The following is a 15,503-nucleotide window of genomic DNA, read 5'->3' on the forward strand; positions in this document are numbered from 1 at the left end:
ATGCAGAAAAATTGGAGGCATTCCCTCTAAAAACTGGAACAAGAGAGAGATGCCCTCTATTTAACATAGAAGTTCTTAAAACACTGGCCAGAGCAATTAAATGAAAGAAATGAAAGATATACACATAGGAAAAGAAGAACTCAAATTGGCACTATTTGCTGATGATAAGATTCTATACCTAGAAGACCCTAAAAGTTCCCCCAGGAAACTTCTAGAACTAGTAAATGAATTCAGCTGAGTAGCAGGGTATAAAATCAACAAACCATAAATCAAAGGCATTTCCATGTATCAGTGACAAATCCTCAGAAAGGGAAATGAGGAAAACTACCCCATTTACAATAGCCTCAAAATAAATAAATAAATAAACAAATAAATAAAAAATAAAATACTTGGGACTCAACAAAAGAGGTGAAAGATCTATATAATGAAAATTACAGAACCCTAAAGAAAGAAGTCAAAGAAGACCTTAGAAGATAGATATATCTTCCTTGCTCTTAAATAGGCAGAATTAATATTATCAAAATGACCATACTTCAAAAAGTACTATACAGACTTAATGCAATTCCGATCAAAATCCCAATGACATTCCTCACAGAAATAGAAAAAGCAATCGTGAAATTCATCTGGAAAAATAAGAGATCCAGAATAGCTAAAGGTTGTTAATTAATGTGTCCTGGGCTGCTCCATCCTGCCCTTCCTCCTTCATCTCACCTGTTTTCCCACCTTTTGGCCATCCCATTCCTGGGCCTAGTCACATACCAGGAAGGAGACAGATAAGGGGAAGAGAGCAGGAGAAGAAAGGATGCCTAGGACATTTAAAAAGGGCAGAACACCTCCCTTCTTGGGATACCAGCTGTGGCTCCCTTCTCTTTCCCTGGAGAAGTCTTTGTTACTTACCCCTTTTTAAATAAACCCTGCTTGATATGCTTGCCTTGGCGTGCTTCTCTAATGTTCATACTTCAACATTTTGGGGAGCAGAACTTGTCACCCCTAACCAGAGGTATCACTACCCTCCCTGGCCTCTAGTAACCAACATTTTACCCTCAACTTTCAGCAACTGTGGGTGTTAGGCTTTGAGAGGGAGGGTAAGAGGTGAGGAGGAGGCCCAGATATGTGGAGGAACTTTTTACAGAGCAACTCTGCTTTTACATGTTGTATGTAGTTTCTATGTTGAAGTTCTCCATACAATCTACTCTGATATAATTGAATGGGTTTTGACTTTTAAAAGTAAATAGGCTTATAAATAAATACATGATATGATGGCCACTGTGTTAAACTTCAAAGTAATCCACATTATTGAGTTCATTTCAATGAAACTAGATATTAATTAAAATATTTTAAAAGAAAATGTAATGACCACTACTCATTTTTTCCCAACTAACAACAGGGTTAAAGAGAATAATGAGAGTTATAATATAGCCTGTTTTGAAAAGAAATGAAAACACTGAGTCAAAAGCTATCAGCTAAGGATAGAATAATAATGAGAGGCAACTTTTGTCATGCTAGTTCTGCATCTCAGTATCTATTTACTAAATTCTCCCGAGAACTGTATGTAACAAATAACAATTCTAGATGCACTGAAGATAATTTATTGCATATAATAAATATATCCTTAGGGAACTAGGATCTAATTCTCTTGGTAAACCCATGTTTCCATGTTGGGCAAGGCAGGCATGTCTTGTTATCAAAATGATAATCTCTGGCATTGATGAGGATCTGGATAGTTAAGCTTTCTGTTAGGTTGCTCCTGGGATGAATTGAAATTTCCTATCCAGAAAGTATCAGTCGGTATAAATTAAGACCTTATACCCTTTGTCTAATGGTATCACTCTTTATAATTGATAGCGAGGAAAGAGATTTGGACAAGTATGTGTGAACATAGACCTCAAAATGTTCATTAGTTTTTCAGTTTTTGTGATAGTAATTGCCTGATCTGTGAAAACTCCAAGATTGAAATCCACATTCCTCACACACAGATTCAACAGATATATTTTTCCAGTCTTGTTTTATTTGTTCCTCTGCCCAAGGTATGTTTAATTGTTTTCTAAAGTATTTTAAGATAAATTTCAGCAACATATCACTTCATAATTAATTTATGTCTCTCCTACCACCAGCAGATGAATTTTGTATCATATCTACTATTGTGATACTTAAGAAAAATACCAATACTTTCTTTATGTTCAGTCTAGATGAAGATTCTCATATACCACAACTGAAATGCATTGAGCCCAGGGGAGCTTAAATGCTGAGCCATGCCCCCAGCTCTTTTTTCTTTTTCTTTTGAGACAGAGTCTTGCTAAGTAGCTTAGCGTCACAGTAAGTTGATGAGGCTGGCTTTTAACTTGTGATCCTCCTGCCTCAGCCTCCTGAGTCACTGGGATTACAGGTGTGTGCCACAATGCCTAGCCATCTTTGACTTACTAAATTTTCTATGTCTATGAATTGCTTATCTGCTTCTGTAGTCCCAAGAGTGTAACAGAGTATGGTTCTTGAAGACTACTAATTTATATTTTCCCTCCCGATATATATGATTATCTCTTATTAGTTTTTGGTTTATATTTTCATGTTTTTGAAATCATAAGCAACAATACGTGTTTATACTTTTACTAAAATTATTATAAACATTATTCCTATAATAATTAATTTTATTTAAGTAAGTTATTTTGATAATGGAGTCCGTTTTCTCTGTATGTGCCTTAAACAACATGTTTACCAAATAAAGCTCTAGATTATTTATTAATTTCTAGAAATTTATATATTATAAGACTAAGTACTAATGTTCTTTAAATATTATTTTCTATTGGTTCTGAATTTATGAAACTCTTGGTATACTCTAAAGCTTGTTCTTGAAAAGCACACCTAATCTAAATTAATATATGTTAATAGGAATTTCCCCTTAGAATCTTAATATGGTCATCAAGCTACCAGCATAAATTGAAGAAAGGTAATTTTCTTATGCACAGCAGAGGGGAATAATTATCTGGAGGAAAAAAAAGAAAAATCATGAAGCACTGGGTTATATATCAGAAAGGACTATTGTCTTCTAACTTTCAAAGAGTATGGTGGTCCTCTGATCTGGGGTAAGGGCAATTTCATAGGAATTTCCAGTCCTGGACTTGTGAATCTCTTCTTTGTTGACATGGTAAAGTCTTGAAACTTCATGTTTACAAACATGCTGCATTATAACCTTCATAAATTCTACATGATATGAACACTTTAAATAATTAAATAACATTATATGATGCAGAGTACTTACTTCTTCAAAGAGATGATATCCCAAACATTAACTGTTATGTCAAGAGGAACATCTACTAGATGGGATAGAAATGACATCTGCCTCTGCCATATGGCACAGTTCTAACTTTATATTATCCCTGTCTGCTGCATTGGCCAAGCATCTTGCTTCACTTCTTGGAGGGGCTAGGGATTGGCCCAAGTGTAGACTATTCTCTTTACATATTGAAATCTTGAAAAGTGCAAGAAGACTCTCCATACTAAGGTGATTTATGTTGGTTCATTCTCTCTCAACCCCCTGGCCTTTTTCTGCACTGGGAATCTAACCTAGGGCCTCATGCATGCTAAGCCAGCACTCTAACATGGAGCTAAATCCCTAGCCCTTAAGTTGAAACCATTTCCATTATGCATGAGAAAAAAATTATATTAAATTCAAAGACTCCACAGAGGTGACTAAGGTCTGCTGAAAAGTACACCACCAGTAGGTGATGAAAGAGATTGGGAATATTTAAAGGGGAATGGCATTTACGATATTTAGGTGAGGATGATTACATTAGAAAAAGAAAGGTTATTAGGTACGAGATAAACAACAGAGTTTGTTCGCTTGATGCAGTGACCTTAGTAAATGTTTGATCATCTGTGCCAAACATATATTTGCAGTTAATATTAAACCATGCATTACTCATCATTTCTGTTCCATATCTCCAACTAAATGCTGTTGGCTGGTAGTGTGTGTGGACAAATAGAAGCTTGCATTTTTCAAATGATGAATTTAAGCCTGTTATTAATAAAATACCTATTATAATGTTTGCTTTAGAAACATGTAGGTTATCCTTACTTGATAAACTTCAAATAATTGAGAAAATGTTGCGATATAATAATTTATGCTAAACAGGAAACATGTTCTTAAAATTTCATCAAAACTAAATGGAGTGGATTTTCTTATAGCGCTCATAAGCACGTGTTGCTTTGGGAGTACATCCTTGAAGTTAGCAATGTGTACTTTGTGATGAGAAATAAGAAAGAAATATGAGTTCATATGTTAACATTTAAAAAGATTAATATCATTTTTCTAGGTAAAAGCCTTCAATTTTTATTCATTTTGTGATTGGTAGCTTATACTTTTAACCAAGTATTTTTTTTTTTTTGCTTTTTATGTTCAAATTGTCCATTTTTTGGATTTTCATGTTCAAATTGTCCATTTTTCCTATATTAATATACTTAAATTTAAATCTGTCAGATCTGTTCTATGATTTGTATTTCACTGGTCATATCCCTGTACTTCACGACTCTCCTTAATCCTAAAATTCATGTGAACAACCTTTGCCTTGAATAATTATTAATGATTTTTTGTGTCAGTATTGCTTTGACCAGTTGATTTAGAATATTTTTTGATAGTCTAAATTCAATTTGATTTGGAGAGTCCCTCACACACCACCTCACCTTTTTAACTTCAAAAATTGTTTCTAAAGTGCAGTTTAGAGGCTGGCAACATCAACGTCAGTGGGGTATTTGTTAGAAATTTAGATTATTAGGTTCTAACTCAGATATACCAAACCAAAATTTCTGGAAGGTGGGACCCAGTAATATGTTTTAACCACCAGAGATGATTCTGATGCTAAGGTTAGAAAATTACAAAACTAGAAAATCTTGAGTGGATAGTTCTGTATTTGGTATAGAAGTAAATGATTGTCACATTATTTTGGTTATTTTATGTTCTGCCCTCAGGCCTGCAAAGTGATACAAACTATTTACATTATGTACTTCATTAAATCAATTCTGTTTTGCCTACTCAAAATATAAATCAGATAGGATTGAAATGAAAAAAAGCTTTGCATACTGGTTCTAGATGTATGCTTTTTAGATGTATTCTGATATGTCTTAGAACTGCTTATTATTAGCATTATTACCTTATGTTCAGTTTTATTCAATAAAATTCAGGAATAATCACATGACTTATTTCACCAGATGTACATTTCTCTGAAATATGCCTATTAACTTATTATTTTACATTCTTAGATTTTATTTAAAAGTAAAATCAAGTTATGGGGGGGAAAACTGTCTATAACAGAATGTCAAGTAGTTTCATCCATATATGCTTGCACACCTTCCTCTCACCTGTTTGAAATCTTCAGCATGTTCTGCATTGCTTATGATCAATGGATTTTCTTTTAGCACAGGTGACAATGTTCTTAGTTCTGCTTTGAAAGCTAGGTTTAAAAGGACCTATAGTGAGAGTCAACACATGAGTTTCCATGAAGAATAGAGGTGTGAAATGAAATTTCTGAGGATCATGTGGAGTTATAATGTAGAGTTACAAATAATCTACATGTGCGTTTGCAGTTTTAAATCACTGTAATATTATAATAGAAATTATAATATACAGATTATAAAAGGAAAATAAGACATAATGGAAGTACTTTTCTTCACACAAATATTAATAAGTGTTTTCTATAGATCTTGAAACTCAAATGATGGTACACTAAGGAACTGTTCCAAATGATACTCAAAACATTTTCAAGTTGCTGAAAAAGCATATCATTGAAGTTTCTCTTTTACAGTAACAAAATTTCTCTCTCTCTCTCTCTCTCTCTCTCCTCCCCCTCTCTCTCCTCCCCCTCTCTCTCCTCCCCCTCTCTCTCCTCCCCCTCTCTCCCTCCTTCCCCCCCCTTCCTCTTTTTGTACTAGGGATTGAATGAAGGAGCCATTCTACCACTAACTACATCCTAAATCCTTTTTATTTTTTTTCTCTTTGTATAGGGTCTTGCTAAGTTACCAAACCTGATCTTGAACTTGAGGTCCTCCTATCTCAATTTTCTTAGTAGTTGGGATTACAGGTGTGCACCATAATGCCCAGCTAACAAAAACTTATTAATAGGTCAATTTTTAATGGATACCCCATTTTAAATTTTAGTATTTTGTTTGGTGTACTTTTTCTCAATGTAAACTTGGTTGAGAATTGACTTATTTTGAACACTAATTTCAGTTTTCTATTGAGGAGAACCTATACTATGAATGAAATGCTGTTTTAATGAATAAATTAACTAATGACTTTATTTATTTGCATGTTTAACCAAGAAAAGATCTGCTTGTATTAAGTTTATTAATTATCTGAAGTGTTTAGCATAAACACTTCATAAAAAAAGACACTTTATAAACACTTCATAAAAAGACAGTACAATATATACAGGGTTATAATGTCCAGATATTCTTGTTTCAAGCTTTTCATTTTATTTATTAATTTTTTCTCTTACAAATTGATTAAACCCTGTTGGGGCAGAATAATGTTATGGCATACATAGATAAGATGTATTTGAAATTTTAGTGGAAGGTATGTATAGTAACATTGATTCTGTTGGGTTGCTCCTGAAAGTACAGACCTTTAGACATTTTCAGCTTGTCTTCATGCTGGAGAGCAAGGAAATGTATAGAAGGATCTTTATTTAAATATTGCTTCTTTTTCCTAGTTTATCCCCATTGTTCAGATTGACTTAGCTCAGGAATTGGAAGAGTTGGCTCTTAAGGAGGAAAACATGGGATGAATGAAAGAGTTTTCTGATGCTTATATATCTCTTGGCTGAACATCTAATGTCAGTAACTGTATGTTACAAGACTGCCTTTTTTAAAACAAAACAAAACAAAACTATATTTTAGGCATAAGCAAATGGTGAGTGATGTAATAAGCATCTGGGTGTATACCACTCACCTTTAGCAATAAAATATGATAGATATTATTGAAGTTTCTTGTTTTCACTTCCCTCTATCTGGAGAGAATCACTATAGAATTTGATATTTCAAATTCCCATTTAAGTTTTAATATTTTTACTGTATGTGCTTGTAAGCATTACTTTTGCATATTCCTTGAACATCATAAAAAATGATATTTTTGTTTCCTTTTCAAGTTAACTTTTATGTCTTGGATGTTTGTATATTGATACATTCACTCTAATCCATTAATTTTGTACTATTGTGTAGCATCTTGTTTAATTATACTGTATAGTATTTACTCATTTTTGAGTGATTTAAATTTTGATTGCTTACAGTTTTTGTTTTTGCAAACAATTCTTCAGTGGATACTTTTGAATGATTTCTTGGGCACGTTTGTGTGAATTCTCTAGGTTATTACCTGGGAATAGAAATGTTGGCTCACAGGGTTAACATAATTTTAGCTTCAGTATATAATGCTAAATTGTTTTTCTCCATTTATACACTCAGCAGCAGTATTGTTTTATATCCTTTTCGGCTGCTTGATATTTTGGAACTAAGTTTTTGCCAATGTAATGAGTGGAAAATGACATTTCATTGTTGTTTTAGTTTTGATTTTCTGATTAAAAGTGAACGTGAGTATTATTACATATGTTTATTGGTCATTCAAGTGTCCTTTTATCTGACTATATTCTTTTACCATTTTTCTATTGGTTTATTTTTTTCCCATTGATTTGTAGTATTGTTTGTATACTTTGTATGCTATTTTTTTACAATGTGTTTACTCTGTTAATAGATTGTTTTGCTGATCTCTTTATGTATGAAAATATGCTTATAGTTTTAGCAAACTTATAAGTCTTTTCCTTAAAGTGTTAGAGTTCTTTTGTGTCTCGATTTAAAAATTTTCCTTTTAAAATTGAATATTATAGTTGTATTTCTCAGTATTATCTTCTAAGCACTTTACAGTTTTATTCATCATATTTAAATATAATCCATGTAAAATAGTTTTCAGATATATTATAAAATATGGATCCATTTCATTTTTTTTATGAGGATAACCAGCTGTCCCATCACCATTTATTCAATGATGTGTTCTTTGATCACTATTTTTTTAATGCCAACTGTATTATGTTTTCCTGTGGTTATGAATTTGTTATTGTTTATTTTGGCTTTCTTCTTGGATTGGGAGTCCAGCTTTTCTTCATCTTTTATATTATGTAACCTTCTAACTTTCTTGGTTGAGGCATTTCTTTAGATTTTAACTGAACTGTATCATACTCTTTTGAATTTGGGTACATATGATTTCAATTGTTTATCTTTTTTAATTTTTATATTAATGAATTTATTTTAATTAGGTATATATGACAGCAGAGTGCATTTTGATTCATTGTATACAATTGCAGCACAATTTTTCTATGGTTGTACACAATGTAGCATCACACCATATTTGCAGACATACCTGTATCTAGGGTAATGATATCCATCTCATTCCACCATCTTTCCTGCCCTCATGTATTCTCTCTACTCTCCCTCCCCTTTGCCCAGTCAAAGTTTCTCCATTTTCCCCGTGCCTCCTCCCTCCCTGTTATGGATCAGGATCCACTTATTAGAGAAAACATTTGGCCTTTGGTTTTTTGGGATTGGCTAACTTCACTTAGCATTATCTTCTCTAACTCTATCCCTTAGCATTATCTTCTCTAACTCTATCCATTTACTTGCAAATACAATACCTTGGCTGTATCTTATCTAATCACATATAATGCATTTCTTTTTGTTGATATCAACTTTCTTTGTTGATGGTGTTACTTACAAAAGGACCTATTGTTTTCTTTTATATCCTAGTTACTGAAAGAAGTAACAAAGTTGAGAGTATAATTGAAAATGTTATAATCTCTGTTTACTTTTAGGAAGCAAAAGGAAAACTTAGAAAAAAGTGGTCATTTTAAATTTATCTAAGTTGCTAGTACAGCCTTAGAAAACTGTATTTATTAGACAATTTGATTTTGTATAAATGATCAGTATTTCATGTGTTACTTGAAATTTATTAATAATTAGAATTTTCAACCTGTTATTAACTGACTTTTTTTTAAAAAAATCTTTTTAGATGGTTGGAATCCATTTTCATATCCATATAAAAAATTGGAATATGGAAAATGGGAGCTGTACATCCCACCAAAGCAGAATAAATCTGTACTGGTACCTCATGGATCCAAATTAAAGGTATGCTCCTCTGACCTATTTTTACTTGAGCTTATCATTTTGCTTTTATCCTATTTGCATAGTTCATTTTAAAATAGTAAAATATCTAACATATATGAAAATGGTGGGAGAAGCAATCTATTGTCTAATCAGGAAAATTTAAGAGTGGGCTTCAATAAATTGGAAGGTGTTAGATTAGAACTGTTTGCCTGGTAAGATACCATATTTAATTGTATTATTAGACATTCAGAAACTATATGTAAGACGTGATGTCGAAAAAGTAAGTTTTAGTAATCGCAAAAGTATAGCTTAAAAAGCACAAACTTTTATGCAAAGTTGGAAACTCTCTTCAAGTTGTAAAATGTAAAAAGGCTTTTTAACCTATAGAGATGGTCTTGATTAATTTGATGTTGTAATGAGTCACATGGGCGTGGGAGAGGATGTTGTTTGGGTGTCCCTGCATTTTGGGGACCTGCTTTTACTTTTTCTTGTTCTTTACCTTTCTAACCTCTGACTTGGAGGTTTTTGTTTCCAGTGAACTGGCCTGTGTAAGAGGGTCAGGCTGAGCATACTGTATACTCCCAGCACATTGGCTAGCAATAATGGTTCTGCATTCAGGGTCTGTACAACAAAAAAACGTGTTTTTTTTTTTAAGGATAAATGGTAATGCTTAAGAGGATACAAAGTTTGGGTTACATATTTCTGTACTTTAGTTATATAGGAATCTATATCCTTTTACATTTACTTGATTTTAACCTATCCTTATATATTTACATGTCTGTATATATTTTTCGCTTCCTTTGACAATCTTGATAGATTCTTTGATTGGATTATTTTATTGGCATTTTCTATTTAATATTATTGATATAATTACAAGATATGTTTAAGATCAAAATTCATGTGTGTGTTGCAAGTTCAAAAGATATTTTTTACAAATATTGAAATTATAAGTTTATATGAAAATTACTGAAACATTGGCAAACATATAATCTCTAGGAAAGCATATAGTATGGAGTAAAGAGACAATTTAACATGGGATGGTAGTCAAAGTTCTTTTTAGTTTGTACTAAAAAAGATAAAAAAATAATTATATACAATAAGAGGGATTTAAATTTAATATGTATCTATGTAAGCTTAACAAGAGCAGAGCCTTTGCTTTATTGTTTGCTCCCCTGTAGAACTATAAGAATAGTGTTCAACTATAAGAATAGTGCCTGACAGAAAAGACACTCAAGAATGTTAAAAAATACTCAAGAATGTTAAAACATTAAAGAATGTTAAAACCATTTTTAGGTCTAGTTTTAAAGGAACATTTCAAATAACTTTATTCTTCTATAGTTTATAAGGCCTGATTTGTGAAAACTGTCATGCAATGAAATAGTTATATTTTGTTTTTATTAAAATTTTATTAATTTAGAAACAGAATTTACTAGTTACTAATGTTGCAGATTTTTTTTCTGCCTTTTCATTTAGAAAATTTTATAAGCCCTGATATGCTTGCTTACTTTTTAACTTAAATGTTGAATGAATTTATTCTAATATATTTTTCTTGTACAAACGGTAAAATAATTAAGGACATGTTGAACCTCCCTAATCCAAAAATATGAACCCTAAAATGGTTTTGAACCCTGAAACTGAGAGCTTGACATTATGCTGCAAGTGGAAAATTCCATACTTTGAAACTTTGTTTCATGCATGTATTATTAAAAATAGTGTACATAACTACCTTTGGGGTATGTGTATATGAAGCATAGAAGAATTTGGTGTTTTGTCTTGGATCCTCTTCCCAAGACACTTTATTACTTATATGAAAATATTCCAAAATATAAAGTTGAAACATTTTCCATCCCAAGCATTTCAAAAAAGAGATACTCAAACTATATTAGAAATGAGTGAATATTGGTATACATTGGGAATCATGTTATGCATTTGCTTTTCCATGCCAACTGAAATATTATATGATTTTTGTACTGTCTATGTACTATGCTTTTTAAAAAACGAATTATTTACTTTGATAAAATGAAAAAAATTGATGGTTTAAAAAATGGGTTTGTTTTGTTACCTGGCCTTTAAAATCTATGTTTAGCAGCAAAGAAACACTCAGTAAACATCATGTAAACTGTTGTGTGATTTTTCATTTTTATTCTCTCAAAATTACATTGAAGGAGATGAATTATAAATATAGACCTAAAATAATATTTATAGTCTATAGACATTTTAAATGTTAAGGAAACATTTAGATGCTATTATAATATTAATATAGTGATATACCACTTTCCATAAGTGGATAACTAATTATAGCTATCAGATTTTCTTTGGGGGAGTTATATTCTCTATTAAAAAAAAAACAACAAAAAAACTTGAGATTTTGGTCTTTCAATCTGAAGTTGTCCCTAGGTAGTCTATCTTGGTAATTAAAAATCTTATTTTAAATTGAACCTGAAAATTCGTTTCAATCCACAAGGGATTGACTTTTATAATTCACTTGAGAATCTCTCTCTCATGACTTATCTGGTAGCCATTAATTAAAAAAAAATCACCTATCATTGAAATAATAGCTGTTTTCTCTGTGAAATACCTGATATTTTAAATTGAACATTCTGAAAAAAGATATTTAACTGCTTATATTGTTATATAATTGTCTCCTTCTTAAATTTAGAAATTAGTTTTTCAAACAAAATATTTAAAAAAATAAAATCAGATCATAGGGTAAATTAAACATTCAATGCCATAAAGATATAGAGATGAATAGAAGACTGATTTCTTGAAATAGTCTTTTATTTCACATACAAAGCCAAATTAATGATTTTTGTTCACACTTTAAAAATGTATACCTTTAATAATATTGCTATATTTAAAAAAAAACTTTTCCCAAATTTCATAGCAGTTTGTCTCTATTCTTAAATGTGTACTTTGTATCAGGTGATGTCCTTGATCTTTGATGCTTGTAGTGCACTGTAACGTGTGTATGTATTTTAAACTTAAAGTGCTATCAGCAAAAAAATGAATGAATCGTTTATTTATTCTGTGATGGCAACAGAGAAACTTACAGAGGGGCAGTGACATTCAGCATGCTTGGTAATGTGTTTAGAAGTTGACCAGAGGGATAGAAAGAAAAAAGATATTTTAACCTGAAAGTGCTGCCTGAGTAAAAAGTGTGTATTGATCGAGGTCCCAACAGGAAGCAAATGGCACTCTCAAAATAGGACAGTTTGAATAGGTATTATTTTCAAAAAGGCTATTTTCAAAGTTGAGTGTGCAGGGGAAACCACAAGAGAGTTCACAGGAGGATTACGGTGGGAAGTCATCTAAATTTTAACCATGGCTAAGCTTCAAGAAGCAAAGGTTTAATAAGAAGAAATCCAGAGGAGGAGTGGGCCATCCTGAGAGGAGCACTAAATTTTGGTGGGAGTCACAGTTAACTCAATGAAATCCTTGCAGGGGAGGAGGCAGAGGGATGAAAAATACTCTGATCCTTCATCCCTCCACTGGCTCTGATCTTTTGTTGGGGTTCTGTATTGGCCCAGCCCAATGGGAAGTCGGAGTTCCTGGAAATAGGGTCCATGTAGTCCAGCTTCCTGAGGTAGAGAGCTGGGTGAAAAACAAGGCCTATCTTAATAGCAAAAATGTAACTCATTTTTAGAGCTCAGGGGTTGGAGGCAAACTATGAGTTTTCTTTTAGTTCCCATTTTGTCTTCTTTTATGATTCCAAAAGACTAGCAAGGGCATTTAGAATTATTTTTAGTGTTTAGGATATTTGTGTACTTTAACTTTACCTCAGCAATCAATGGGAAACGTGGACTAAAGCTGAGGTTTCTTTATATCAGCCCTTTAGCATTTCCAAAGGCTTAAGCATTAACTCAGGCTGCCATAGCAAAATACCATAGAATGGGTGGCCTAAAAAAAAAAAAAAAAATCATAGTTTCGGAGGCTGGGAGTCCTAGATACTAGCATGGTTGAGTTCTCAGGGCTCTTTTCCTGGCTTCTAGACAGTAGTCATTCTTTCTGTCATGGCAGAAGGGCAGGGGTGTGGCATCTGCCTACAAGTTTGTAAACTCTGGTGTGTCTTGTAAAGGCACTAAGCTTATCAAGAGGGGTCTAACTTTATCACTTCACCTAAAACTGGTTAACTGCCAAAGACCCAATCTCCAAAGAGATCATATTAGGGGTTAGCATTTCAACATATGAATTTGGGCAGATATAGATTATTTTATAGCTTTTCTGATTTTACACTATAGTTAGATCATACACACTTGATTGGTAGAAAAGGAACACAAAACCTAATACCTGTATTTATAATTTAACATGCAGGAAAAAATTAGAGATTACATTCATATTTGTTTTAATTACGATAACATTTTGAAAACAGGTATTGTAATTATATTTTTTGTCTTAAAGATGAGTAGGTTAAGATCAAAAGAGATGAAGGAGATAGTAGAATCTGGACCCCAGTAAATGTTTTTCTGACAGTACAATCCTGCTCTTCTACATTATGCTATATTGTCCCTCAGGCTGAGACTTCACAGGGAAAAGAAGAAAGAAAGTTACATAAAGTAGAACTCGAACCATGTCCTACACTTAATATATTATCTTATGCCATATTTTTTAGTTATTTTGATGGAAACTTTTATCCCTATTTTGTAAGGTTCTGAGAAACAATAGTACTGATGGAACCTTACTGGAATAGAAAGAGAGAGAAATTTTGGAGAGAGAGTCTGGGTTACAGTGGGAATGAGATAAAATTGTTAAAGCAAAACTAATTATTAGATCTGGAATGAGGTTGAGACAGAAAGATGCCCTAGAGAGATTTGGGGCAGGGGTGAGGCATGTTGAAAATGTATCTAATTATTTCCCTAAGATGATTGATCTGATAAGCATTTTGTTCTTCATCTCTAGAATATTTTCTTGTGTCATGTCTTGGCCAGTTTTCTTCTTCTTATATTATTTGTTCACTGTTTTGAGGATTTCTAATATTTGCATATTGAATATTCTAGGTTTATATTTTTCTAAGGTATCCATCATTTCGACTTTCTGTGTCATTTTGAGAGGTTACATTTCCCATATTCCAACTGCTTTTATATTATTAATCATATTTTTTTAAAAAAAAATTCTAGTAATGTTTTTTGTTTCTTCCCCTTTTGAATATGTTCTGTTTTAATTAAATGCCCAAAGACATTTTTATCTCTTTGAAAATTTTATAGATATTTACTTATTTCTTTTTTTTTTTTTAGATTTTTGTACCCAGCCCACATTAATTCTGTTTTTCATTTTTTTTTCTATCTTCATGATGATAGAGTCATATTTTCAAATGAGGTAGGAAAAAGCAATTGAAAACTCTTGTGCATAGATCCTATTGGTTTCTGGTGAGCTTTATTGTGGGGTGGTCAGAACTGTATCAGATCTTACATTGATGGCAAAAGGGTGAAAGTTTTTCTCTGACTCCATTTACTTTCTTCCAGAGCTGAATCTTTTAGTCTCCTACAGAGGGTAGGTAGAATAGGTATTTAATGGAGGGCTTTATACTTGCTATTGACATTTTGGACAGAGAAAGTGGATGAGAGATACATCTTTCAGTAAGATGCTTAATTCTCTCTCTCTCTCTTTTTTTTTTTCAATAATGTGATTGTCCTCTGTCATTTGATTTCTTATTGTCTCTGGGTCTGGAACTTCCTAATTCATAACCCCCCGAAGAATGAACCTCTTATCTTTAGTTTGAGAGGTAGCAAGTAGTGATTTGTAGTGATACACAAACTCTAGAGTGTCTGTCTCCCTGATTTTTAACATGGAATCTTACCTTCCTGAGTGGTTCTATCAATCTTCAGATACTGAATCTGTCAAGTTTTTTATTTTTATTTTTTTAAGAGGTGAGGGGAAAATTAGCTAGGTCTCTTCACGTTCTTCCTCTGCAATATCAGATTGTATGTTTTGTCTTTCTACTTAGTTCCTTATCCCCCCAACTGCTTTTCAGCTTCAAAAAAATTATTGGAATTTGTTTTCTTGTCTTTTTGGTCTTCTGTTACTGCCTTGTGCATCTTGATGTTACACATTTCAATGGATATTTGCTAGGGTAAGAAAAGAAACCCCAAGGAAATTTATCATTTTTAATTCAAACTTTAAAATATCCTTATTTATATGGAAGATGAAGTTTCTATGCTGGGTAGAAGAATATTTTATGATTCTGGTGCTGCAGTTTGAGTCATTGTATTCTCACAGTATATAATGATTATAGGATTTTGGTCAAACTGATTATTTCTTGCTTGTGATGTCTTTATATATTATTATATGTGATAAATTTTTTTTCTCTGTGACCTACAGAAAATTCTTTTTTCACTTCTATTGTGACGTAGTTCAACTTAATCAACCTT

General features: G+C 32.3%; 1 protein-coding gene across 1 annotated transcript in view; it reads left to right on the forward strand.

The window, feature by feature from the left end:
• Window positions 1-15,503, forward strand: part of Gbe1 (1,4-alpha-glucan branching enzyme 1) — a 267,265-nt gene that overhangs the window by 83,754 nt on the left and 168,008 nt on the right. Inside the window, exon 3 of the mRNA XM_078044433.1 lies at window positions 9,044-9,159. Within this exon, the coding sequence (XP_077900559.1) occupies window positions 9,044-9,159 (116 nt within the window). The remainder of the gene's footprint in view (window positions 1-9,043; window positions 9,160-15,503) is intronic.

The sequence above is a fragment of the Ictidomys tridecemlineatus genome, chromosome 3, assembly GCF_052094955.1.
Source record: "Ictidomys tridecemlineatus isolate mIctTri1 chromosome 3, mIctTri1.hap1, whole genome shotgun sequence".
In the NCBI taxonomy this organism is placed as follows: domain Eukaryota; kingdom Metazoa; phylum Chordata; class Mammalia; order Rodentia; family Sciuridae; genus Ictidomys; species Ictidomys tridecemlineatus.